Source organism: Conger conger, chromosome 14 (assembly GCF_963514075.1).
Source record: "Conger conger chromosome 14, fConCon1.1, whole genome shotgun sequence".
In the NCBI taxonomy this organism is placed as follows: domain Eukaryota; kingdom Metazoa; phylum Chordata; class Actinopteri; order Anguilliformes; family Congridae; genus Conger; species Conger conger.
The window spans coordinates 38,859,546-38,886,819 of NC_083773.1; the positions used below are offsets into that span (position 1 = coordinate 38,859,546).

The 27,274-nt window shown below is 42.9% G+C and overlaps 2 protein-coding genes across 4 annotated transcripts in view; both read left to right on the forward strand.

Annotated features, from left to right (window-relative positions):
• Positions 1–12,711, forward strand: part of LOC133110764 (synaptophysin-like) — a 25,575-nt gene extending 12,864 nt beyond the window's left edge. Inside the window, exons 3-7 of one of the 2 annotated variants that reach the window (XM_061221062.1) lie at positions 6,161–6,285; positions 6,909–7,107; positions 7,643–7,834; positions 10,887–11,204; positions 12,605–12,711. In XM_061221062.1, the coding sequence (XP_061077046.1) occupies positions 6,161–6,285; positions 6,909–7,107; positions 7,643–7,834; positions 10,887–11,174 (804 nt within the window). In that variant the 3' untranslated portion in view covers positions 11,175–11,204; positions 12,605–12,711. The remainder of the gene's footprint in view (positions 1–6,160; positions 6,286–6,908; positions 7,108–7,642; positions 7,835–10,886; positions 11,205–12,604) is intronic. The other variant, XM_061221063.1, reaches the window with a different exon arrangement.
• Positions 12,449–25,672, forward strand: LOC133110763 (blue-sensitive opsin-like). Of its 2 annotated transcripts, XM_061221061.1 has the most exons (6): positions 12,449–12,466; positions 20,677–21,037; positions 21,790–21,958; positions 23,837–24,002; positions 24,356–24,595; positions 25,550–25,672. In XM_061221061.1, exons 1-6 carry the CDS (start codon positions 12,449–12,451, stop codon positions 25,670–25,672), a joined length of 1,077 nt encoding a protein of 358 aa, XP_061077045.1. The 2 variants fall into 2 exon arrangements, with proteins under 2 accessions (XP_061077045.1, XP_061077044.1); XM_061221060.1 differs by lacking the exon at positions 12,449–12,466 and having other exon boundaries at positions 20,656–21,037.
• The last annotated feature ends 1,602 nt before the right edge of the window (positions 25,673–27,274 follow it).

Consider the following 27,274-nt stretch of genomic DNA (forward strand, 5'->3'; position numbering starts at 1 on the left):
CAGTGACTGTACAGTGTGTGTGTAGCAGTACTGTGTGTAGCAGTGACTGTACTGTGTGTGTGTGTGTGTGTGTGTGTGTGTGTGTGTGTGTGTGTGTGTGTGTGTAGCAGCAGCAGTGTGTGTAGCAGTGACTGTACAGTGTGTGTGTGTGTGTGTGTGTGTGTGTGTGTGTGTGTGTAGCAGTAGTGAGTGTAGCAGTGACTGTACAGTGTGTGTGTAGCAGTAGTGTGTGTAGCAGTGACTGTACAGTGTGTGTGTAGCAGTAGTGTGTGTAGCAGTGACTGTACAGTGTGTGTGTGTAGCAGTACTGTGTGTAGCAGTGACTGTACAGTGTGTGTGTGTGTGTGTGTGTGTGTGTGTGTGTGTGTGTGTAGCAGCAGTGTGTGTAGCAGTGACTGTACAGTGTGTGTGTGTGTGTGTGTGTGTGTGTGTAGCAGCAGTGTGTGTAGCAGTGACTGTACAGTGTGTGTGTGTAGCAGCAGTGTGTGTAGCAGTGACTGTACAGTGTGTGTGTGTAGCAGTACTGTGTGTAGCAGTGACTGTACAGTGTGTGTGTGTGTGTGTGTGTGTGTGTGTGTGTGTGTAGCAGCAGTGTGTGTAGCAGTGACTGTACAGTGTGTGTGTGTGTGTGTGTGTAGCAGTAGTGTGTGTAGCAGTGACTGTACAGTGTGTGTAGCAGTACTGTGTGTAGCAGTGACTGTACAGTGTGTGTGTGTGTGTGTGTGTGTGTGTGTGTGTGTAGCAGCAGTGTGTGTAGCAGTGACTGTACAGTGTGTGTGTGTGTGTGTGTGTAGCAGTAGTGTGTGTAGCAGTGACTGTACAGTGTGTGTGTAGCAGTAGTGTGTGTAGCAGTGACTGTACAGTGTGTGTGTAGCAGTAGTGTGTGTAGCAGTGACTGTACAGTGTGTGTGTAGCAGTACTGTGTGTAGCAGTGACTGTACAGTGTGTGTGTGTGTGTGTGTGTGTGTGTGTGTGTGTGTGTGTGTGTGTAGCAGCAGTGTGTGTAGCAGTGACTGTACAGTGTGTGTGTAGCAGTACTGTGTGTAGCAGTGACTGTACTGTGTGTGTAGCAGTAGTGTGTGTAGCAGTGACTGTACAGTGTGTGTGTGTGTAGCAGTAGTGTGTGTAGCAGTGACTGTACTGTGTGTGTGTGTGTGTGTGTGTGTGTGTGTAGCAGCAGTGTGTGTAGCAGTGACTGTACAGTGTGTGTGTAGCAGTAGTGTGTGTAGCAGTGACTGTACAGTGTGTGTGTGTAGCAGTAGTGTGTGTAGCAGTGACTGTACAGTGTGTGTGTGTAGCAGCAGTGTGTGTAGCAGTGACTGTACAGTGTGTGTGTGTGTGTGTGTAGCAGTAGTGTGTGTAGCAGTGACTGTACAGTGTGTGTGTGTAGCAGTAGTGTGTGTAGCAGTGACTCTACAGTGTGTGTGTGTAGCAGTAGTGTGTGTAGCAGTGACTGTACAGTGTGCATACTGTGCGTAGCAGTGCTCTAAGACTCCTGCACAGTGGCAGATGGTGAAGCATCTCAGATTAATAGCTGGATTTTCAATCCGATCTCACCTCCAGGAACAGGGTGGTAAAAATAGTCTGACTGAACTAATCCTCTGTGTGTGTTAGTGTGCATGAGAGCATGCGCTTGTGGGTGTTTGTGTGTGTGTGTATGTCAGTGTTCATTTTTGTTTGTTCAGTGTTTGTGTGACTATGCATTCTTGTGTGTGTGTGTTTATGTGCATGTGTGAGTGTGTGCTTGTTTATACATGTGTGTATATGTGTGTGATGCATTTGTGTGTGCGTGCGTGTGTATGTCAGCGTATGTAAGTGTGTGAATGCTTGTGTGTGCGTGTAAGTGAGTGTGTGCATGTTTTTGAGTGAGCTTATGCGTTTGTGATATATTTCTGTTAAATAGATTTCAAGGTAAATTATATGAAGATATTTGTTAAAAGTATTTGTCTATTGCTGCCAATTTAACTTTGAAATGGCTTTGAATCAATCAGCCTTAAATAATTCAAGCTACTTCTTATGCTGTTACATTCACACCATGTTGGTGTGTTTGTGTGTGTGTATAGGTTTGTGTACCTGTGTTCTGGTTTGTGTACAGTGTAGTCCGTAGACAGTGACATTTCTGTTCTTTTGGCTGTACTCCAGCACATTGGATTTGAAAAAAAAGAAAGAAGAGGTTTAAGTGCAGACTGGCAACTTGGAAAATTACATACCCAAAATAAAATGGTTACTATTCTTGAACTCTTTTTTAAACATAGTCCCCCTATTTTAGGGGACCAAAAAGAGTGGAGTGATTCGGCTTCCCAGCTGTTTCTGATTAATCAGGTGTATTAAATCATTTCCTTAGTGCAGGTATAAGAACGCTTTTAGTATGTAGTCTTGATTCTAGGATTTTGATGGACTTTGGAGTCTGTTATTGGAATTTGTCAACATGAGGACCAGAGTTATGTCAATGGCAGTCAAGGGAGCCATTATAAAATAACAACAAAACAGCCAAGAGACATAGGCCAAACATTAGGCTTACCAAAAGTCCTGTATGAAGCAATCAAAACATGTCTTATCAAAGCGAGGGTGTACAAGGAAAGAATAGCACTGTATTTAATCCCATGTAAACACGCAACCCTCCAGAGGGTTTTCTCCCCACCACAAGCACCGCCAAGCTGACTTGCTTATGGCAGTCCATCGTTATGGATGATGACTTCATATCTCCCAGGGGTATAGGGGGCTTTCAGCGCTGGGTGCGCTCATGCCACCTCATGTGGCTGTGTAAACCTATTCGCGATCCACACACTTTTCCACATGCAGGGCAGGTGCGTGTCGTATCTGGCTGGTCAGTACTTGTGATGGCATGTCGTTGTCTGCGCTTCTCTGCTCGTCTCAGGGCTGTATTTTCCTCCAGGAGAGAGATGCCCGAGAGGCAGGATGAGTGCCAGGTGATTCGGTCTGCTGCCGTCCTTTCCAGGGCTGATGGTGGTGTACTGCACCTCTTCAGGTGCTCCTCCATGTGGTCCTTGTAGCGCTTTTGCTGACCACCAGCGGACCTCCGGCCAGACTGTAATTGGCTGGAGAGTGTCTGCCGTGGCAGGCGAGACACAGGCATGCAGGTCACATGACCTAGCCAGCGGAGGTGTCCGCATGCCAGAGTCACCTCTATGCTGGATAAGTTTGTACGTTCATGAATCTCAGCATAGGTGATGCGCTGCTCCCATGTAATGCCCAGCGTTGGAACATCAGAATACAACGCCAAAAAAAAACGGAACTCGTGCCACTGTCCAAATACTTAAGGACTGCACTGTATTCATATGTCTGTTTAGTGACACACCAAAGTCCTGTATAAAGCAATCAAAACATGTCTTATCAAAGCAATGGTGTACAAGGAAACAATAGCACTGTATTTAATCACGTGTAAATACGCAACCCTCCAGAGGGTTTTCTCCCCACCACAAGCACACAAGTAATAGCCCTCTATAAAGACTTCCCTCAGCCTCATGCAATTATTATTAAATAAAGCAATATTTTCCCAGGGGGAGTAGATTGCATTGCATTTGCACTGCGTACTATAACTGCTTGTGGTTCTTACTACAGCTTTCGGTTTAACAGAAATGGTTTTACACTGGAATATGGAGTATAATGATTATTGTACACAGTTCTCCTTGGGATATTCATCTCACAAAGTGTTATTGTAGTATAAACAATAGCTTCCATTAAACCCTTTGAATGTTTTTGGAATGTTCTTTCAAAATTTTAAGTTAGTGAACTCATTGGTTTCCATTACCAGTAGTGATCTTACATCGTCATTAGAATGTTCAGTTAAAAGCGCTCTAATCACACATTTGTGACCTTACACCTAAAAGGGTTATTAATTGGAATAAAAAAAACAGAAACAATTATAGTAATGGACGTATTAACCGACCGCTCAGGAACACGTGGCTAGCTGAGCTCCTGCTTGTGAAGCCGAGTTAGCACTGATGGGCTAATGCTAACGTAGCTGGTCTGTTAAAGCAGCCAAAATTATGACAAGCGGCCGTAGCAACATGTTTATTTTAGTGGTCAAACACAGGGGTCAAACCAGGCTGAGATGAGATTCCATTGATTATGACGGTTCCCAGTCAATATCAGTCTTAATGTAAAGGTTGGATGGTTGGATGGTTGACCTGTAACTGAAGAAAAGAAAGTTTGCTTCACTGCTGCAGAAACCCTGTGTGCCCTCTGTATCAAAGTCCATCGCTGAGCACACACACAATTCACTCACACACTCATACCTATGGGCAATTTAGACTCTCAATTTAGCCTTGCTGTGAGGCAGTGCTCAGGACCTCCTTGCTGTGAGGCAGTGCCACCCACGGCTCTAGCTTGAATATGAGGAACTTATATGACAGAACACATTGGGAGTAAACATACCAGGGACAAAGTGATCTGAACAAAGGTATATATTCAATTTATTTTCTGGTCTAGGATCTTGCCTACTTATATTGTAAATCCACCTTGCTCTTCTTTCTGTTGACAGCCTTTGCATTTCTTCTCCCTGATGCCGGGTAATAATTTTTGGCAAACGGAAGGATGAATCGGCTTGATTTGAGCAACTGTGAACGATACTGAAATTAACTATAATGACTCTGTATTATCGCTGTATTCGTATGCACTGTAGCTGACCTGAGAATTCAGAACAATATTGTTTGGTGGAAAAACACAAAAATGCAGTTGTATGGACTGGTTGTCCTCCAGCATAGCAGATGAGTCAAGGTCGCATGATTTGTGACATGTATTAAGAACGATCCAGCCAAATTCGAAGCCAATGCCCTCAGCAATGCTTGCTTTGGAAAAAGGCCCTCTGCCTGCTGGCTTCTTACTAAAGCCTAAGGAAACAAGAATATGACTGGTGTGTGCATGTGTGTGTGTGTGTGTGTGTGTCTGTCTGTCTGTCTGTCTGTCTGTCTCTCTGTCTGTGTGTGTGTGTTGCTTGTGTGTGCGCATCATTACTGCAACCTTCGTTGTTGATTCAGGAGAGCGCCGACAAGCAGGTGCTCTCCTCTGTGGCGTGTGATGTCACCACCACGGCTGACACTGAGACACTAATCCCAGCCTACTGACACTGCTGCCGGCTGCAGTCGGTATTGCCACGGCCCAGATTGAACACCAGACTGTGCAGCCAGCCATGCAAGAGAATAGTGTCTTAACAGACTCGCCCATCCACACACTGGAACAGGGACTTAAGTGATACCAGACTGCGTGGTCCGTCCACATACTGGAGCAGGGACTTAAGCGATACCAGACTATGGGGTCCATCCACACACTGGAACAGTGCCTTAAACGATATTACACAACAGATACGTCCGGTCTATTGTCTTTATTGGTCAGTTTGCGTTCCAGCCGTGCCAATATCCACGATGTATGCACAACTAAATGGAATTTGCAGACATCTTTTAATATTACTCCGGGTTTGTAGATCACTGTAATCCACTTTGTAACTGAAATCAACGTAACTTAACGTTATCATTGTCTCACCGCTAGTAGCCTACCAAAGTAAAACAAAATGAGTGATTTTAACGTGTCCTTTGACCTTCTAGGGGATTTTGCACAGAGTAGGAATGATCATCGGATCTAAATACCAGCAAGACCTCCAAACCCCAGCGAAGCAATAATATTTCAATAACTGCACATTATCTGGCAGTGTCCAGTAAATGTCTACAACAAAGACAAATGACTTGTGTCAGTGTTGTCTGGTATAATTTAAACTAGCAAACGTTAATGAAGTGGGGATACATTATTGCAGTAGAGTTGCTTAGCTAACGTTAGTACAGTGGGGATGCATTATTGCTAGTAACGTTGGATAACGTTAGTGCCGTTGCTTAGATAGTGGACTAGGGATACATTATTGCTAGCTAACGTTCGCAATACCATTGCTTAGCAACCAATCAACTACTGTTCAGCAGAAGAATATATTTACCATAAAACATAGTTCCATTAAAGTATGTTCATTTAAAGCTTGTGTTCCATTTGTGAAATTTTGAAAGATAAATGTGTAACCGTTGTGTAAAAGCATTATGGAACAAGAACCTGTGGTATATCTTGGATATTGGCACAGCTGGTGGGGTGGTTAGGCATGAAGCTTAACCAGACTCTCTCTCAACCTGTCTGACACACCTTCATCCTTCTTTGTTAGATTTTTGCCATTTTTGCATTCGCCACATGTGGGAGCTACTCTGGGATGTTCAAAATGAGCGTGGAGTGCAAGAACAGGACGGAGAGTGACCTCAACATCGAAGTGGAGTTTCAGTACCCCTTCAGGTCAGTGTGCACCTAGGGGCCTGGTGGTACTATCCACGTCTGCCCTTAGCCTTCGACCTGCAAATAAGTGCACACGTCACTTTCCATTACAAAGTTTGCCAATTTCATTTTGGGAATTAGCTTGTGAATCAATTACAATGTAAGTGAAAGCATTCAAAGATTTGAATCGAATCAAATTTGTTTCTTCATACACCCGACAAAGTCACCAGAGCACTTTAAATGTACACTTGAATTAAAAGGGAAGAATGGCGTTTCATGAATTATGACTTACAAGAAAACACAATATAAAACATACACTCAGTTGTTAAAATGTACAGTGCCCTCCATAATGTTTGACTTTGGCTCTGTACTCCACAATTTTTCTATGTTTTCAATGTTTCGTAACAGGTTCTCCTCTTTTATGAAAGGGTATTTATTCATTTTGGTTTCACCGTGTAGAAATTACAGCCTTGTTTATACACCTCCCCCTCAAACACCAACCGACTCTGCTGTATTCTGTTAAAAGTGAAGGAAATGTCCAGAAATTATAAGCAAGTCGCCTCCTCCCCTGTGTGTGACACTAACCCCCTTGTTATTTTATTTTTGAACAGAAAGAAAAAGTTGATCTTTCTGTCTTGCTTCAGGCTCCACCAGGTGTACTTTGATGCCCCGACATGTAAGGGCAGAAATCAAGAGAGGTTGTTCCTCACGGGCGACTACTCCTCCTCAGCGGAGTTCTTCGTCACCATCGGTGTCTTCTCCTTCCTGTACTCCATGGCGGCCCTCGCTGTGTATTTCTTCTGCTTGGAGAAGTACCGCGAAAACAACAAGGGGGCTCAGATTGTGAGTATCCAACCCTGCCACCCCAGCAGGGCCGAGCATCTGCATTCACCTGGGCGAAATGCTGGGGGGAGGGGGGGCAGGGAGGGGACAATCAGGAGGTAAGAGTGGTCATCATTAGCTCAGGGAGCTACATTAGCTCAGGAGGTAAGAGTGGTCATCATTAGCTCAGGGGCAACATTAGCTCAGGAGGTAAGAGTTGTCATCATTAGCTCAGGGGCAACATTAGCTCAGGAGGTAAGAGTGGTCATCATTAGCTCAGGGGCAACATTAGCTCAGGAGGTAAGATCAGTCATCTTGCAATTATTGGTTTGATCCCGCCTGGAGAGCCACAGGGTCTAGAATTGGCCAACCCTGATACATTGTATTATCTGGATATTATTTAATCTGAAGGTAATAATCACTATGTAGACACTGAATACGTGTACACCAAAGAGGAAAGAGGTTGTTGTCTTGGGTCCACATTTCTCATGGTACCATGTTCTTGCTCCGGAGAGTTCTGACTGGATTATTTGTGGTTATTCTCTGTCCCCTCCAGGATTTCGGAGTGACCTGCGTGTTCACCTTCATGTGGCTGGTCAGTGCGGCTGCTTGGGCCAAGGGGCTCTCAGATGTGAAGACGGCCACCAACCCTGACCGCGTCATCACCCTCATCTCCGCCTGCGAGGATATTGAGAACCGCTGCAAAGAGATCCACGACCCCGTGGTGTCCGGGCTCAACACCTCCGTCGTGAGTGTCCCCACGCCCAACAGTGCCCCGCAAAATGTACCACTGACCGGGAACGTGAGACATCTATGCTCCGATTCTGCTTTGGGTGAAATACAGTGCATCCGGAAAGTATTCACAGCGCTTCACTTTTCCCACATTTTGGTATGTTACAGCCTTATTCCAAAATGGAATAAATTCATTTTTTTCCTCAAAATTCTACACACAACACCCCATAATGACAACATGAAAGAAGTTTTTTTGAAATTTTTGCTAATTTATTAAAAATAAAAAACGAAGAAATCACATGTACATAAGTATTCACAGCCTTTGCTCAATACTTTGTTGATGCACCTTTGGCAGCAATTACAGCCTCAAGTCTTTTTGAATATGATGCCACAAGCTTGGCACACCTATCTTTGGGCAGTTTCGCCCATTCCTCTTTGCAGCACCTCTCAAGCTCCATCAGGTTGGATTGGGAGGGTCGGTGCACAGCCATTTTCAGATCTCTCCAGAGATGTTCTGTCGGATTCAAGTCTGGGCTCTGGCTGGGCCACTCAAGGACATTCACAGAGTTGTCCTGAAGCCACTCCTTTGATATCTTGGCTGTGTGCTTAGGGTCGTTGTCCTGCTGAAAGATGAATCATCGCCCCAGCATGAGGTCAAGAGTGCTCTGGAGCAGGTTTTCATCCAGGATGTCTCTGTACATTGCTGCATTCATGTTTCCCTCAATCCTGACTCGTTTACCAGTTCCTGCCGCTGAAAAACATCCCCACAGCATGATGCTGCCACCACCATGCTTCACTGTAGGGATGGTATTGGCCAGGTGATGAGCGGTGCCTGGTTTCCTCCAAACATGACACCTGGCATTCACACCAAAGAGTTTGTCTCATCAGACCAGAGAATTTTGTTTCTCATGGTCTGAGAGTCCTTCAGGTGCCTTTTGGCAAACTCCAGGCGGGCTGCCATGTGCCTTTTACTAAGGAGTGGCTTCCGTCTGGCCACTCTACCATACAGGCCTGATTGGTGGATTGCTGCAGAGATGGTTGTCTTTCTGGAAGGTTCTCCTCTCTCCACAGAGGAACGCTGGAGCTCTGACAGAGTGACCATCGGGTTCTTGGTCACCTCCCTGACTAAGGCCCTTCTCCCCCGATTGCTCAGTTTAGACGGGTGGCCAGCTCTAGGAAGAGTCCTGGTGGTTCCGAACTTCTTCCATTTACGGATGATGGAGGCCACTGTGCTCATTGGGACCTTCAAAGCAGCAGAAATTTTTCTGTGCCCTTCCCCAGATTTGTTCGAGACAATCCTGTCTCGGAGGTCTACAGACAATTCCTTTGACTTCATGCTTGTTTTGTGCTCCGACATGCACTGTCAACTGTGGGACCTTATATAGATAGGTGTGTGCCTTTCCAAATCATGTCCAGTCAACTGAATTTACCACAGGCGGACTGTAGAAACATCTCCAAGGTTGATCAGTGGAAACAGGATGCACGTGAGCTCAATTTTGAGCTTCATGGCAAAGGCTGTGAATACTTATGTACACGTGATTTCTTAGTTCTTTATTTTTAATAAATTTGCAAAAATCTCCAAAAAACTTTTTTCACATTGTCATTATGGGGTATTGTGTGTAGAATTTGTAGGAAAAATGAATTTAATCAATTTTGGAATAAGGCTGTAATATAACAAAATGTGGAAAAAGTGAAGCAATGCCAAGATCGTTAATAGGTCATCTATTGCATATCTACAGTGCCTACTTGCTAGGGAGCTGTAATGCAGGACAGCTATCCTAGCTTGTACTCATCGGGTTATCAATTCAATTCAATAAATTAACAGAAAAAAAAAAACTCTGCAAATTAAACACCATTTATGCAACATAGACTCAATGAATTCTTTTGGTTGCCATCATTATTTGATTTCTTACATAAATCACATTCACAAAAAGTGAATGACACTATTAGCAGAGGTAAATGGCAACCATCAATTAAGATAAAGATAATATATTTAGTATTTTTGAATAAAATTACATTCAAATCGTAATAATATCCTTTGACACAGTAAACAGAACATAAGGGATAATTAAGTCAAAGTCAAAAAGACAATAAAGAGTTTGAGACATCTCATGATAAAAAAATCTACAGCTCACTTCTACGGTTGAAACCCGGTACTGCTATGGCGCTGGTTTCCATACGTCTGGTACTGACTGGACCGAATCATAATGCAGATTTTGGTGCCTGATTTTGATACCACTTTTACATTACATTACATTACAGTCATTTAAGTGTATTGATGACCCTAGAGGAAAGTACAGTTCTGAGTGCTAGAGTGATCGCATAGATACAACCTGAACCCTTGAAGAGTACACAAACTATCCACTAGCATACCACAGTTGGCAGCTAGAATGCCCTGAATACTAAACTAATTATACGTATTATAATTATAATTATAGTTATTACAACCAATGGCTAATTATAGCAGTGAGGTAAGGAGGGAAAGGTGCAGCCTGAAGAGGTGAGTTTTCGGTCTGCGCTTGAACGTGGTCAAAGACTGCTTCTACAATGCGTGAGCTGCTGATCAAAATATCCATGGTTTTCTGGCGCCCTCTGGTGCTCCAAAACAGAAGTTACAGGCAAACAGAAGCATCACTGATCCATGCCCCGCTGCACACCTTCCCTGGCCTAGCATCAGTTACACTCGGTACATACAGTGACAGCAGGTACTGTTACCAAGCTTGCTCACGGTGATAAGTGAAGTCTAATGATAGCATTTTGTATTTGTAAGTATAGGAAATTTACACAGTTAATATTGGTCAATTTATTTATAATAAAAGGACATTGTTTCATCTCGTTGTTTGCTCTTTTTTGTTTTTAGAAAGGTATCAGGCGCTGCTTAGACACCGTTACTGTTTTAAAAGTATCGGCAGAATCTAATACCCATCACTCCTCACTCCTGCTCTTGTTTCAGGTAGAATCCCATAATTCCGCGTTCCTCTCGATGAACACAGGCCTACTTCTCTGTGCTGATGAAAGCTCACACACCCCCTCCCTCCGCCCCCCTCCCCCCCGAAATCTTCCCGCAGGTCTTCGGGTTCCTCAACCTGATCATCTGGGCGGGGAACCTGTGGTTCGTGTTCAAGGAGACGGGCTGGCTGGCGGCCTTCACCCACTACCCCCCACCGTCGCAGGAGAAGCAGCCGGCCCCCGAGTCCTTCGGCCAGCAGGGGGGCTACGCCCAGCAGGACCCCTACGCGGGGTCACAGGGCGGCTACCAGCCCGAGTACGGCCAGCAGGGCGGCTACGAGGGCGGGGACTACGGCCAGGACTACGGCCAGCAGGGGGCGCCCACGTCGTTCGCCAATCAGATGTGAGCGCTGCCGCGGGGCAGCCAATGGGGGCCGGTGAGTCTGCGCGGGGGGGCGGCTCTGGGTCGAAAGAGGCGGGGGGGAGAGGGGGTACAATAGGTAAGATTTTTGTGTTAAAACATTGTTACAAGACCGTTGTAAATCCCATCCTATCATTCAAAAAGGCTAACTGACATGTTGACTCCCCCTCTGCCTGTGTTTATAGTCCCTAAATTCAGGTTTCAAAATATACAATTGACGGGCCGGCACTCTGTACCAAAACACTGTACAGCTGTACAATAATTCAAGCTCATTGGCTGAAAATTGGTTCTAATTGCCACAGCCAATGGCGTTTCAACATCAGTACTTTTAGAGAGAAGGGGGAGGGATAAAGTGTGGTGGTTTGAGGGTGTTTGTTGCTGTAATTCCTCTCTTGACCAGAATTAAAGTTTAGAAACATAATATCACTCATCAGCACATCCCCAGAGGTTGGGAGGACTTCATGGTCAATCACCATGTTTACCACCACTGTAAACATGATTTCAAATGAATCACTGGGTAGGCAGATGTCATTATCTTATATTTCCGGTTCTTCCTTCATTTAAGCTTGATTCTGATCAGAATAACCGAGCTTAGACGGAGGAAGAATTTGTAAATATAAGTTAACAAAATCTGACAAACCCCTTCATGCAGTACACTGCACTGGGAAATTGGCTTACTGCTTGGTCCAGGGCAAGAATGCCCCCTACTGGTGTAACAAAACAATTGTATGTGCAACATGTTACATTGCTGTAGTGCCATTATTTAGTACAATACAGACCTGGGTCAAATACTTACTTGTTTTAGATTCAAATACTATTCTATGCTTTACTGAACTTGTCGGTGTATTGGAAACTATGAAATACTCCCAGGAAGTACAAACCCCACCTTCTGGTTGGCTCAGTTACAGCAGGCAAGTTCAATCAAGCACAGAAAAGCATCTGAATAAATACCCCAAAGGGCTGATAACTAACACAGCAGTTAACACTCCAGTACAACATTAAGACATTACAGTATGCACCTGGCATGGTACCTGACTTGGGCAGCCTGCAGCCTAGTGGCTAAGGTACCTGACATGGGCAGCCTGCAGCCTAGTGGCTAAGGTACCTGACATGGGCAGCCTGCAGCCTAGTGGCTAAGGTACCTGACTTGGGCAGCCTGCAGCCTAGTGGCTAAGGTACCTGACATGGGCAGCCTGCAGCCTAGTGGCTAAGGTACATGACCGGGACCTGGAAGGGTGGTAGCCCCGGTATAGCCATGATATGATCCATGCCCACATTGCTCCAGGGAGGATTAGTCTAATCAACTGTAATCTAGTTTGGGTAAAAGTTTATAACTGATGTTTGCTATGAAGTCATGTCTCTCTCTTTCTCTCTCTCTCACTCTCTCTCTATCTCTCTCTCTCTCTTTCTTCACAGAAGGAGGGTGACAGTACGATTTGGGGAGTTTGATGCCTGAACCCCACCTACAATTAAACACTCCTCCTGTGTATCTGTTTGTGCATCCATCTGTTGACAAAGAGAGGAAGGGAGGGGGTGGGGGCAGAGGGGGGTTAACTAAAACAGACCCCAGGGAGGGGGGAAATTATAGGGTGACCGTTCAGTGTGCTGTGTGTTACTGTGGCAACCTAGAGTTCTGAGTGATCAAATGGTGATAAATCTGGAGAACAGAACCAAAATCTTGAGACAAAAGAACAAATAAGGGAATACAAGTACATGAAAATTAATATGAATTATATAGTAATACTACATTTTGGGAGAATGTATTTCTGTTGTGTAAATATACATGAACATTGGCATAACAATCCCATGTATATACACCATCAGTGACCACTTTATTAGGTAGAACTGTACACCTTGTCAATTAATGCAATCAGCCAATCATGTGGCAGCAACGCAACGCAAAAAAGCATGCATACATGGTTGAAAGGTTCAGTTGTTGTTCAGACCAAATGGCAGAATGGGGAAGAAATGTGATCTAAGTAACTCTTACAGCAGTGTTACACATGTTACAACAGTGGTATGCCGAAGAGCATCTCTCAACACACAACACGTTGAACCCTGAAGTGGATAGACTACAGAGGTAGAAGACCAATAAGTAAAAAAAAAAAAGTTTAATAAATACCTAATAAAGTGGTCATTGAGTGTATATACATACTGCATATATAGTAATGTGTATGGAATTTGTCTTCAAGAGCTTAGATAGTTATTGGAATATTATTTCTACCCACTTTTGTAGTTTTTCTAGTTTTAGTTGTCGTTCTGTTTTGTTTCCTCTGCTGATTTGTCTTGTTGAAGTGGTGAATCACCCACCGCAGCACAAAAGGAACACATTTATTGACGTTTCCACACGTAATTTTTTTTCTTTTTTTGTTTGTTCCATATTAATCAACGAGTTTAAAGGTGCGAGAGAGATTGAAAGAGTGAGCGAGAAAAGGGTAGAGAGAAAACAGCCAGGGAATAAAATAATGTTTGCACAGAGAGGGAGATGAGAGGAGGAAAGATTTAGATTTGAAGAATGGATTCGATTTATCATTATATTCAAGCCATTTTATTCATATGGTGTATATTAGCCTACTAATCAATATTTAAATGGTTTTAATATAATTTAGGTAGCTGCATGTTGCAACAAGAAAACGCCTCAAGGTGCAAATTTAAAACCAAAAGACATTATGGTAACAATACATTAGCATGTTAACATTTGGTAACACTAGACTCATTCAAATGTTTCGCACCTTTTAATGTTTTTTAATGCAGATGGGAAATGTTAAACTCCTGAAAGGAGAGGTGATATCGTTTTATTTTGGTTTGTTTTTGTCTTTTTTGTGTGCACCACAGACCTCAGTTAGAGTTGGTCAGCCTTGTGTGTTGAAATGGTGTTTCAGACTTGTGATCGTTTGACACTGACCTGTTCCAACATATGGAAGGATTTATTCAATAATTCACACTGAAAAGTATGGTATCAGCTTTCAGCTATGAGCATGGAACAACCCCTTAATGTGTAAAGTCACAAATATGTGATTAGAATGTTCTTAACTGAACATTCCAATGCTGATGCAAGAAACAATACCAGCAACTGAACTGTTCTAGAACACTGACAATATTGAAAAAAACATTCCAAGAAACCTGCTCTTTAAGCACAACTATATATGTAAACTAACACAGGCAGTGTGAGACCTTGGTCTGAATATAAATCATATTTGTTGTTTTAGGACTTTGGGATTGGACTCTTCATTGTAAGTAATTTATCTCAAAAGACTATTAATACAGACTACTTAAAGATTGACCCATTTAGCACTCACCCATAATGTACAGTAGAGATGCATGCTTACTTCAGTGGAGTTCATACATTTAAGCTCCAAACTATATAAACCATCAGTATTAAATAACTGGATTGCAATAACAGCCTTGAAGCTTTTTACTGTTTGACGTGCTGTTAATATGCAAGAGTACAAATCCGTTTGAAAGATAATGCATTTTTCCTGTGTATGTCCCTTACAGACAAATGCCTAACATTCACCCCCAAAAAAACCGACTAACAACTCAATAAATCATCATATTTTGCTGCTGGATTGAGAAGTGGAAATATCTCTGTCCTCTCATTATAATATGACTTCTGGCCACCAGTGCAGTCACATAGTAGAACAGCCATTCTCTTTGTATGTGCAGGATTAAGCATGCAAAAGGCCATACACTCCCTTTCCAAGAAGGGCACTCTCTGGTTGCTCTCTAGCCAGAGATATCAGACAAACGGTTTAGTTAATATAATGGTACAGTATATATGTGTGGCCACTGCGATCAAGCATTTATAGCACAATGCATTCATTTGACTTCCATTTCCTTTTTCTTCCTGTGGAATCCTTTTTTACATTTGGGGGAATCAAACAATCAGGCTTTCTAGATGCATCTGTCTCTATTTCTCTCTCCCACTCTTTTTCTAACACCCTCTCTGTAATACTCCCTGCCCTTTTCCTGTTTCTCTTTCTCTCTCTCCAAATATGCTACACAATACTCTGTTGTTAGTGGTGAATGATGTCTTGTGATACTCTCAATGCCTTTGGGTAGTGATGTGTTTATTGTGTATGGTGTATTCTTAGTATTAATGATTAATACTAATATTAATACTAGTATTAATATTGTGTTTACTCTATGGAATCCATGTGAGGGGGGCGAAATGAAATAAACTTGAAATTATTCTGTTGAAAGTTTATATGTTGTGTTTTTTTTCATTTGCAATGTTCTGGAATATTTTGCGGCTTCTACACGTCCCTGCACCAAGCGGAGGGCCGGATGGTCACTATGGAGGATGACCACTATGGAGGATGGTCACTATGGAGGATGACCACTATGGAGGATGGCCACTATGGAGGATGGCCACTATGGAGGATGGGCGCTCTCGCTATGGAGGATAGCCACTATGGAGAATGAACACTATGGAGGATGAATGCTATGGAGGATAGCCGCTATGGCTATGGAGGATAGCCGCTATGGCTATGGAGGATGACCGCTATGGAGGATGACCACTATGGAGGATGACCACTATGGAGGATAGCCGCTATGGCTATGGAGGATGAGCACTATGGAGGATGACCACTATAGACGATGACCACTATGGAGGATAGCCACTATGGAGGATCGGTTCAGTCATCAGTGGTTGTGCTAGTGTATGGGAGCGGGGTCCACACGCAACCTAGACAGAGTTCTAAACGTTATCCACCAGACGTGGGATAACCTCTAATATATTCTAGGGGTATCCCTAGAGATTACATTAATTAATTATATTAATGGCATTTGGCAGATACTCTTATCCAGAGCGACGTACAGTTGATTCGAGTAAGCAGGAGACAATCCTCCCCTGGAGTAACACAGGGTTGAGGGCCTTGCTCAAGGGCCCAGCGGCTGTTCAGATCTTATTGTGGCTACACCGGGGATAAAACCACCGGTCCCAGTCATGTACAGCACAGAAGAGAACTACGTGGTCTCCCAGCTACGGCATAGCCTACCTAGGACTGTGAACAACAAAGTGATAACAAAACCACACAAGACATCCCGTCTGTAAATCAACTGGCAAAGTGGGATGACTTAAACCGAGGCTAAAATACACGAAAGACATTGAGCCTCTACTTAGCAGGACGACTTATACAGAGGGGGTCTCAGACACAAAACCCAGGGCTTATCGGCCAGCGCAAAGCTCTCCACTGAGAGGGGCGATCTCCAATGACCATGTATCTAGCTTTCGTGAGAAACATCATAACAGACATACACGAAGACTGAAACGAAAACAGTGCGGCTGTTTCTGGGCTCCACTGACAGTGCGGGAGACTTGGGTGGAAGCGAGATAAATACACAAACAGCCACGAGGATCTCTGACATAGAACTCCAGGCTATCGGAGGTTCGCAAAGGTCTTACTGGGAGGGGTGATAACTCCAACACCCGTATTTAAACGTATGGTAATACATAGAATAACAGCCATGCACTAAGAAGGTGACAAAGAGCATGAGTATCTTGGGTAGGAGGCTCATGCGGAAGTAGCCTAAATGCACAATCCGCCACGAGGATCTCCGACATAGATCCCCAAACTATCGGCGGTGCGCAAAACTCTCTGATAAGGGTGTTACCTCCAACGGCGGAGTATTGAGACTTTGTGCAATACGTACAATAACAAACTGTAACAAAAATGAAAACAATGAGTTTTGAAAGTGACAAAAAGACTGCAGCATGTATGATATATTTGCACAAAAGAAAATGTGAAGGTGAGACAGACCGTCGCAAGGTTGAAGGGTTGCTGCATGTTCAGCTCCCATTACTGTTCACCACAACAGCTAAATGAGACTTGTCCGAGCACACCTCACATCAGTGCAGGAAAAAAGTAGTGAACCGTGCAATGAAAATGGGGAAATGGCACACAAACCCCGAGTCTCGGAAAGACCGGGCTTATATAGATCAGAAACACCTGTTTGTGATTACCCAGCCTCCAGTGCATTCAGTCATACCGACTACACAGGGGAGGCGTGAATGTGACAGGAGCGCCCTCTCCTGGCCCCAAGAGGTAATGCCCAACTAGGGCCGGCAAACCCTGACAGCAAACCCATTTAATACAGTCTTTGGAACGCAGTACATTTAAAGATCTGCGTTTTACACCAATTCGCTTGCACTCTGATAAAAATAACTATTTTACCACATTATGCCATCTCATGATAACACAAATGTTTGTTGTTCATAATTGTATTGTGATACTTATAACAGAAGCTGGATGAAACAGCAGGATTACAGGGATGAAATGAAATACAAATAATCTTCTGTTCTGATCAAAAGGAATTTTTTTTCAATCACTGAAACATGCAATGCTGCCAATGGCTGTGTAAATATTATGATCAATAAACAACACAAGTGTCAGAAACTGAAAGACAATTGGCTCAAAGAAAGTAGTAAGTATTTCATTTTATTTTGGTTCAACTCTGAGTTATCTTGGTAATCTTGACCCAGAAGTAAACCTTTTTTTCTTTTTTTTAACAAAAAAAACCACAGAATTCCAGCATTTATAGACCCTACACAGTGTACACTCAGTGATCAGTTTATTAAGAAGACTTGTACACCAGCTTGTTGATGGAAATATTTAAACAACCAATCACATGGAAGCAACTAAATGCATAAAAGCAAGGAGACATGGTCCAGAGGTTCAGCAGTTGTTCAGACCAAATGCCAGAATGGGGAAGAAATGTGATCTTCTGTGATTTTTACACACAATAGTCTCTAGAGTGTACAGAGAATGGTGTGTAAAAAACAAAAAACATCCAGTGAGCAGCATTTCTAAATGAGAGAGGTCAGAGGAGAATGGCCAGATGACAGTAACGCTAAGAACCACGCATTACAACAGTGGTATGCAGAAGAGCATCTCTGAACACACAATGCGTAAAACCTCTGGTGTATAGGCTACAGCAGCAGAAGACCAAATACAAATAAGTAAAAAGTTTAGTAAATACCTAATAAAGTGCTCAGTGAATCCTCTCCATCGAAAATGTATGGAAAATGAATTAATGGAATGTGTTTACATGTTCCTACCTTAAATTGTCCTAAAATTGTTGAATGCGCCAGGTTCTCTTGAATCACTCGTAAGAGCGATTTAAGGACAAATATTTTCGTACAAGTGGTTCTTGCATGAGGTCCATCGATCCAAAACACAAAAGTAAGAACACTGCTAAATGGCTGATAAGAAACAAAATGAAAAGCTTTACTTGAACCCAATAGATATCCTGTGCCATGACCTGAAACTAACAGTTCAGACTTGAAAACATACCAATTGCTTCTGAACTGGTTATGGATGTGATGCTTTGACTTGTGGAAGAACCTATGCACTTGAAAGTTGCTTTGGATTAAAAGCGTCTGCCAAATGACTAAAATGTAAATGTAAATGTAATGAATTAAAGAAGAGTGGGCTAAAATCGACAGCAATGGGGGAAAAGACTGATTTCAAATTATAGGGAGCGTTTATTTGCTGCTAAAGCTGATGCAACCAGTTATTAAGTTTGAGGGGGCAATGTGTTTTTTAGTCAGGTTCCTTTGTCTAATATCACATTTTGTCACAAGTTCTGAACCCATTCAGTTTGACAGCAATAATAGAGGAAATCGGGAAGGGGGCAAATACTTTCACAGCACTGTACAGGCCGTCTCTCGCAAATATTCTGGACAAAATCTCAGCTGAGTAACATTAGCAACAGCGCGGGTTCAACCAAACAACGAACAGTTGGTTTTCTGTTAGCCATCATGCATATTAGCCTCATAACTGTCATTGGTACAACTCTGTTCCATTGGTACAACTCGAAAGGCAATCAAAAGCCTAGAATCAAGACAAGATACTGAACACGTTCTTATACCTGCAAGGAAGCACACAAGTACACCTGACTAATCACAAACAGCGGAGAAGCCGACTGTCCATTTACTTTTGGTATAAAAAGGGGCATTATTCCTATGGATCACCTGGATATACATTTCAAATCCGATGAGCCAATCGTACAAAAAAAACCCCACTGTCTGTCCAAATACTTACAGACTGCACTGTACATGTATTCATTTCCTAAAATGCATGTCAGCTTTAATACAATGCTGTAATAAGGCTTCTTAAGGGCTGTAAGCTGAGAGGAGAGACTTACAGCAGGTGTTCCTCTGGACAGCCCAGAGGCCTTCATTAGGAGTCTTAGCGCTACTCCGAGCTGCTTAAGAGATCACTGCACAGGTCACACAATTGAAGAAACTGCAGGATTAAGCTGGAGAGAGAAGGGATGCAAAGGCCACAAAGGCTTCCAGGGTCTGTGAAGGCTGCATCGTTCCCATTGACATCACACCAAGTAAATGCACTTTCACAGGTTTTGCATTAATACATTTGTATTTCAGTACACTTGCATTATTATTCAATTCAATACATTTGCATTATTGTTATCTAGAGTAGCCGATACTTAATATTGGAAGTATTATAGCGCTTACCCATACTAATGAATCCATGTGTTATTCACTTGCTTGTTCTAGAGACAAGATCACAGTAGGAGAGCAGTCAGGGAGTCGGAGAGTCAGCTGCAGAGCTATAATGGTGAGAAGGCCATGGTGCAGTCCTGCTCCGTGTCTCTCTCTATAGGGCCAACTTCCACTCGTCCAAGCTAACAAAAAATAGTTTCTGCGCAGGGAAATGGCTACAGAGGGCTACACGGTGACAGGGGTTCAATGTGACAACAGATGGGAAGGGATGCTGAAAGTCTGTTGCAAACAACAAGAGGTCTGGAGCTGCCAGAGCTACATGCCCGTGTTTTGCACCCCTAGATGTCATTGAACAACTACTGAGTTCAATGACACATAAAGCTGTGTTCAATGACCATTAGTGGGATTAAGCCGCCATTGACTAGTGCACAGTGACATACCTACAGAACAGAATTCCATACCCATAGTTCACAGTGCTCTCTGCAGTGGAAGACTGACAATGCTGTTGGCGCATCTGTCAAAAGCAATCGTGACTTTGACCTGCCGTGACAGAGCGCAAAGCCAAAGATAATACCTGGAAAAACCCGATTAGCAGGCAATATAACGTCTGTGATTAGTCCTCTTAACTGCATTTGCTGGCAGATTAGTTCGGGATTATCCGTATTAGCTGGGTTTTCCAGGTAGAAATGAGACAACTAAGTAGGGGTCAAATGAATTTGTCAAATCCATGCCTTGAAGTATTAAGAGAGGATGGTGAACATTCAGGGGTACCTATAAAAGCACGTTCGATATGCTGTCACACAACAGCTCAACCAAGAAGGAGATAGAGGTGGCTGTGGATAGAAACATGCAAGACAGCATAGAGAACTGAAATCTGGACTTGCACTCCCTGTCACGTTCTAGAAAGAAAAACCAAACAGATCCTTGGAAGGAAAAGGGCACGCACTAAAGGGACTCGAGTCATTTCAGTAAACAGTTGGGACAGTAAGGAACAGGAAAAATGAGGTCGATTTCACGGCAGCAGGAGCTCCCTGAGGACTTCTACATCCCCATCGCTCTGGACACCAGCAACATCACGGCCCTCAGCCCCTTCCTAGTCCCTCAGGATCACTTGGGCAGCCCGGGACTGTACATGAGCTTGGCCGCCTTTATGTTCGTCCTCTTCGTCGTCGGAACAGCCATCAACACCCTCACCATCATCTGCACCGCCCAATACAAGAAGCTACGATCCCACCTCAACTACATCCTGGTTAACCTGGCGGTGTCGAACCTTCTGGTGTCAGTAGTTGGCTCCTTCACGGCTTTCTACAGCTTCTCTTACAGATACTTCATTCTGGGGCCGACCGCCTGTAAGATCGAAGGCTTCATGGCCACTCTGGGAGGTAGGGGCAACGGGGCACTGCCTCATGGTGAAGTAGGGTGCGATAGGGAGGTAAAGTGGATGTACAGTCGGGAACGATACTTGCAGTAAATTGCTCCCTAATAGAGCGCTAAAAGCTAAATATAAGCAAACTACGTAAAGTTGAATTCTGGACTCAAAGTTTGTAAAAAATAATCTTTCTGCGTTTTTATATCGCCGAGAATGCTTATGCTTTCATAGTGACAACATTTCCACAATTGGACCATACTAATGCGACGGACAGTGTGTCTGTATTCATTTATCGTCCCACGATTTAAAAAACCTGACTTAACTGGCATGATTCTAATTCATAAACTTCATTACAAATAGGATACATTCTTGTAATCAGAGGCCCGATGTCAAGATAACGTCATCTTTGTTGTTGCATTTGGTACAGAAATCTGACCGTACGCTCGTAACTATAAACATTTTTAAAAAGCAACATAGCATAAGCATAGCACTTATCAGTATAGCAGAAATGCCATTCAGTGGTACTTCTGCTTTACCTCCCTATTGGGAGGTGATGCAGTGTTTTTCATATTTGTAGAGGTACTACAGTATGATGTACACCTGCCTTTAATGTATTGTAATGCATCAGCCTACCTTTTATTAACACAGGAACCTTGGCACCATTTCCAATATGTTGTTCCTATGCCTAAGTTCATGATAACCTTACAAAGTCTGCTTTGTGGATTGTGGGACCAGGGCATTCACAGTGTTTTTGTGCTGTTTGAGGTATGGTGAGCCTGTGGTCTCTGGCAGTGATTGCCTTCGAAAGATACCTGGTTATCTGCAAGCCCATTGGAAACTTTGCCTTCAAGGGCCCCCATGCATTCACTGGCTGTGTCATCACCTGGGTCTTTGCACTGGGCGCTGCCGGCCCTCCACTTTTCGGCTGGAGTCGGTGAGTAGAGCTGTGCAAGCCAGCATGGGTACAGAGGGGTACACCAATCAAGGATAGGGTAGTTATGTCATTCTACAGTTGTGTTCAAGAAAATAGCAGTACAACATCAGTAACCTGATGAAGCACTGTTATTAGTAGTGATATTTCGGCATGGCAAATACTTTACTTGTAGTTATAGTAGTGTAATAGAAAAACAACAGACCCAAGTGTCATGACATGCACACTGCTTGTTCTGAGTAATTGATTCATTCATTGAAAGGGGCGTGTTCAAAATAATAGCAGTGTGGAGTTTAATTCGCGAATTCATTAATTCTGTGAAAAAACAGGTCTTCCTTAATTGTCCTATTAAGGAAGAAGTGAAGCAAATGTTTCACACATTGTTATAAAATATATTTCGTTCGGAATTGCTAAGTAAAATGGGCCATTCTAAACATTGTTCAGAGGAACGTCATTTGAGTACAAAGGTGATTGGAGAGGGGAAAACGTATAAAGCTGTGCAGAAAATTATAGAATGCTCAGCTAAAATGAACTCAAATGCTTTACAATGGCAACAAAAACTGAAACAAGCGGAAGAAAACAAGCAGCTACTGTTAAAATGGATCGAAGAATAGTCAGAATGGCAAATATTCAGCCATTCATCAGCTCCAGAAAGATCTAAGATTATCTACAATTACCTGTAAGTGCTGTTTCAGTCAGAAGACGTTTGATCAAAGCTAAGCTATCAGCAAGAAGCCCGTAAAGCACTATTGCTGAAAGAATGGCATTGGCAGAATCGGTTAAAATTTGCCAAGGAACACATCGATTGGCCCAAAGAGAAATGGCGTAACATTCTGGGGACTGATGAGAGTAAAATTGTTCTTTTCGGGTCTAGTGGTCGTCGACAGTACGTCAGACGACCCCCGGATACTGAATTCAAGCCACAGTACACTGTGAAGACAGTGAAGCATGGTGGCGCAAAAATCATGGAATGGGGATGTTTTTCATACCAGGTTGGGTACATATACCAAGGATCATGGATCAGTTTGAATACATCAAAATACTTGAAGAGATTATGTTGCCATATGCCGAAGAGGAAATGCCCATGAAACGGGTGTTTGAACAAGAACGGCCCCAAACACGCAAGTAAGCGAGCAACAACTATGTTCCAGACAAAAAGGATTGAGGTACTGGAGTGGCCAGCTCAATCCCCTGGCCTCAACCCCATTGAAAACTTGTGGGGTGACATTAAAAATGCAGTTTCTGAAGCAAAACCCAAAAATTCACAGGAACTGTGGAATGTAGTTAATTCATCCTGGGCTGTACTACCTTTTTATAAGTGCCAGAAGTTATCAAAAACAATGGTTATGCAAATACATATTATTTCAGTAATTTAAAGTGAAGTTAAATCTTGAAAAATGTCTTCAGTTTATACAGTCTGAAATTGTTTTTCGAAAACTTTTCTTTGCTTCCTGTAAAAGAATAACGCAGGCTTGATGAAATTTGCTAATGGTTTGATTTGGAATTGAATGTGTAATATTGAACTAAAAGCTATTTACACTTTATTCACTTATTTTATCACAACTGTATATGCAGAAAAGCTGCTCCACCAATCACAGACCATTTGTATATAACACATATCTGTATATGGTTTTTCTGCAGTTAAGGCATGAGTATTTTTAACATTTCAGGACAGCAGCAAAGGCTACTGCATAGAACTGTTTTTTCGGCAGCTTAAAAACATAATTGCACTGAAAGCTTTATGTTGCAGTAATGCAGCACACCACTGTAGCACTAAAGTACTATATACAGTAGAATTAGGCACATGCAGTTCCCCTGCATCCAAAATACCATACTACCAAAATACCATAATTAACTTTCATTTTTATTTGTCTTTTGCAGGTACATACCAGAGGGCCTGCAGTGCTCCTGTGGTCCGGACTGGTACACCATAGGCAATAAGTACAATAACGAGTCCTACGTCATGTTCCTCTTTTGTTTCTGCTTTGCTGTTCCCTTCACCATGATAGTGTTCTGCTACGGTCAGCTTCTCTTCACACTAAAATCGGTGAGTATGGACTCACACACAGGCCTGGAAACAGTTAACTGAACTGTTATTGTTTTTCTACACAAACACTATTTGATGACAGAACCCTTTCTCAACATCCTGTTGAAGACCTAGCGCAAAAACTCACCGTGTTCCGAACAGAATGGTTCATAACCTCTCACTGTTCGGAACATAGTGAGCTAACTTGGTGATCGGAACACACCAATTTTACGTTACAGCTGAAACACATTTAAATTTTTTTAATTTTTTTATTCATTACTTTTTAAAAATGCATCTCAAAGAGTGGCTGACCTCCCTGCATTTCCAGTTTCCTGTGCCGGGCGGTGTGATGATGTCATTAAACACTCTGACAGGCTGCCAGGGCACAGGAGCAGTCTGCCTCCACCCAGAAGGCCGAGAGGGAGGTGACTAAGATGGTGGTGGTGATGGTGCTGGGCTTCCTGGTCTGCTGGCTGCCGTACGCCTCCTTCGCCCTGTGGACCGTGCTGCACCGCGGCGAGGCCTTCGACCTGCGCCTGGCCAGCCTCCCCTCCTGCTTCTCCAAGGCCTCTACGGTCTACAACCCCGTCATCTACGTCTTCATGAATAAGCAGGTGGGCTGCAGGGAAGCCTCCAGGGCTGCCACGTGTCTGCAAACAGTCCGCACTGTATTAGGTGTTTATTAGACAAATTTTAAGACCAATTCAGTCTGATTAAGTCTTCTGCTGCTGTAGCCTATCCACTCAGTGGTTTGATGCATTGTGTGTTCTGAGTTGCTCTTCTGCATACCACTGTTGTAATGTGTGGTTATTTGCGTTACTGTCACCTTCACGTCAGCTTCGACCAGTCTGGCCCTTCTCCGTTGACCTCTCTCATTAACAAGGCGTTTCTGCCCGCGGAACTGCTGCTCTCTGGATGTTTCTTTCTTTTTTCACACCATTCTCTGCAAGCTCTAGAGACTGTTGTGGGTGAAAATCCCAGGAGAGCAGCAGTTTCTGAGATATTCAAACCACCCTATCTGGCACCAACAATCATTCCAAGGTCAAAGTCACTTAGATCACAATTCTTCCTCATTTTGACATTTGGCCTGAAAAACATGTGAACCTCTTGAACACATCTGCATGCTTTTATGCATTTAGTTGCTGCCACATGATTGGCTGCATTTGCATTAACAAGCTGCTGTACAGGTTTATCTAATAAAGTGGTCACTGAATGGAAAATGGACATAACTCACTGAATATAACACACTCTATAACTTGTACCAGTCAAATGAAACATTTTGCACTTCACATAGGCTGCACTAGTTATGGAGCACACACCTGTTTTGATACGTTAAAACACTCCACTTCAGAACTATGTGGGGTGTTTCGGCATGCCAAAACATTTTAGTTCACTGCAGAACTTTGGATTGTAGCTAAATTGGTCATCAGTAATTTGGCTTTTGAAAATGTTTTCAACACTTCTTTGTATGAATGATTTGATGCATAACCGTTGGGAACAAGCACCATTCAGGAAGATTGTCCAGTTTTTGACCTTCCTGTTCCTCTCACTCCTCCTCCTGCCTCCAGTTCCGCTCCTGCATGATGAAGCTGATCTTCTGCGGAAAGAACCCGTTCGGGGACGAGGAGGAGACCTCCTCACAGGTTACCCAGGTCTCCTCTGTCTCAGCGAGTCAGGTGTCGCCATCTTAAAGCACCGCTCCCCTCCCTTCGCCATCACGGACCACTGCCTCAACCTCACCTCACAATCTCAGCCCACCCAGTTCCCTCTCCAAATCTCTGCATTTTTAAGACCTTTATGTTGTATATCGGGACCAAGATAATAATGTATAATTTGTTTCGATCACGCCGCTTAGGTAGCAATTATAAAGACTTTGGAGACGTGCGACTTCTATCCCCTCTGCCTAATTACTGTCATGACTCACCAAATCAGAATGTGGTTTCACAGATGAGGTGAATGCCTGGCACAGAACAAGCTGTGACAAGTCTTCTGTTGGCTGGCACAAGTGTTTTTCAACATTTATGCAGAGCTTCTGAATGTTTTCTGAAGCGCATTACATTCTTATGCAACTTACGGTTATTAGGTGTCATCCGGTTCTCTTGTAGGAACCCATCAAGTGAAAGCTGGTATCTAGACGTTAGTGGGACGGAAAGATGGATTACTCTACTCCATTTAGGTTGACAGATGTTTAAAGCTCATGTTTAACCTGGACATAGCTACGTCCTAGTTGGCAACTCTTACTTACTTTTCAGCAAAATGTAGCCAGGTTTTCACCTGAATGCTATGACAGAGTTACAAGTTTTCACCACAAAAACGTTCATTGGGAACCTTCAATTGGAGCGTTCACCAAATTAGGCTTACCAATGAAGAGTGTATTCACGTCCTTCCCCTTTGAGGTACCAAAAAGTGTAAAAATAACACTGGTTTCTAATGGAAAAGGCTCACATGGTTGGTTGCGATTGCAGTACATCAGAATTTGTTAAAACAACATTTCAACCCTTCAAACCCATGAAAGCATTGTTCTTTTGAAAAGATTTTTTTTTTAAAACACAAAGGAAACCTCATGCAGATAGTGGGTTACAGTATATACACCTCATACAGAGTGAATGACTGCATTCTCAAGCAACAAGCTATTTTTGTAACAGTCTTTTAATTCAGTTAAATAGTGGATCAACAGGTTTCATTTAATTTGGCTGTTATTTGTGTGGTGGTTTTCACCTGAAAGTAAACATACTTTATAACTGCAAATAATTTTGCACAAAATAAACATTTCAAATAGGTGCTGTGGATTACTCTAATGTATATTTTAGAAATAGTCTGTGTGATATTCATCAATATGTAACAAATGCATGAAAAAAAATCTAAAAAATAAAAGTTGTTTGAAGTGTGATTTTAGTGATTTCAGTGGCTTTACGACAAATTACTTCTATACACTGCAATGTGTGAAATATCCATTTTCATCCACTGTGGTATTCTGTAACAAACAAATGGCAAACAAAGAATAAACAAACATCATTATGATGTTAATATTACTGTTCAGTGTATACCAAGCAAACATACATAAATCCTTAACTGGGGAAAATGATGAAGGCAAATCCTAACTTTGCAATTAATTCATTTACACTACATTACATTCACTTGGTGGAGAATTTCAGTGTTACTCTGGAAAGCCTATACCAGTTGAGCAAAACACAGGAATACACCCTGGACAGGTCGCCAATCTAACACAGGGCGCACACACACACGCTCACACACACACACACACACACACCATTCACTCACACACTCATACG

Bases quoted from the DNA above. Each gene is read 5' to 3' on its own strand.
- LOC133110763 (XM_061221060.1), top strand. From the start codon at position 20,656: ATGAGGTCGATTTCACGGCAGCAGGAGCTCCCTGAGGACTTCTACATC. The intron at 21,959-23,836 runs GTGAGTAGAGCT...TGTCTTTTGCAG, and splicing joins CCACTTTTCGGCTGGAGTCG to GTACATACCAGAGGGCCTGC. The intron at 24,596-25,549 runs GTGGGCTGCAGG...TCCTGCCTCCAG, and splicing joins ACGTCTTCATGAATAAGCAG to TTCCGCTCCTGCATGATGAA.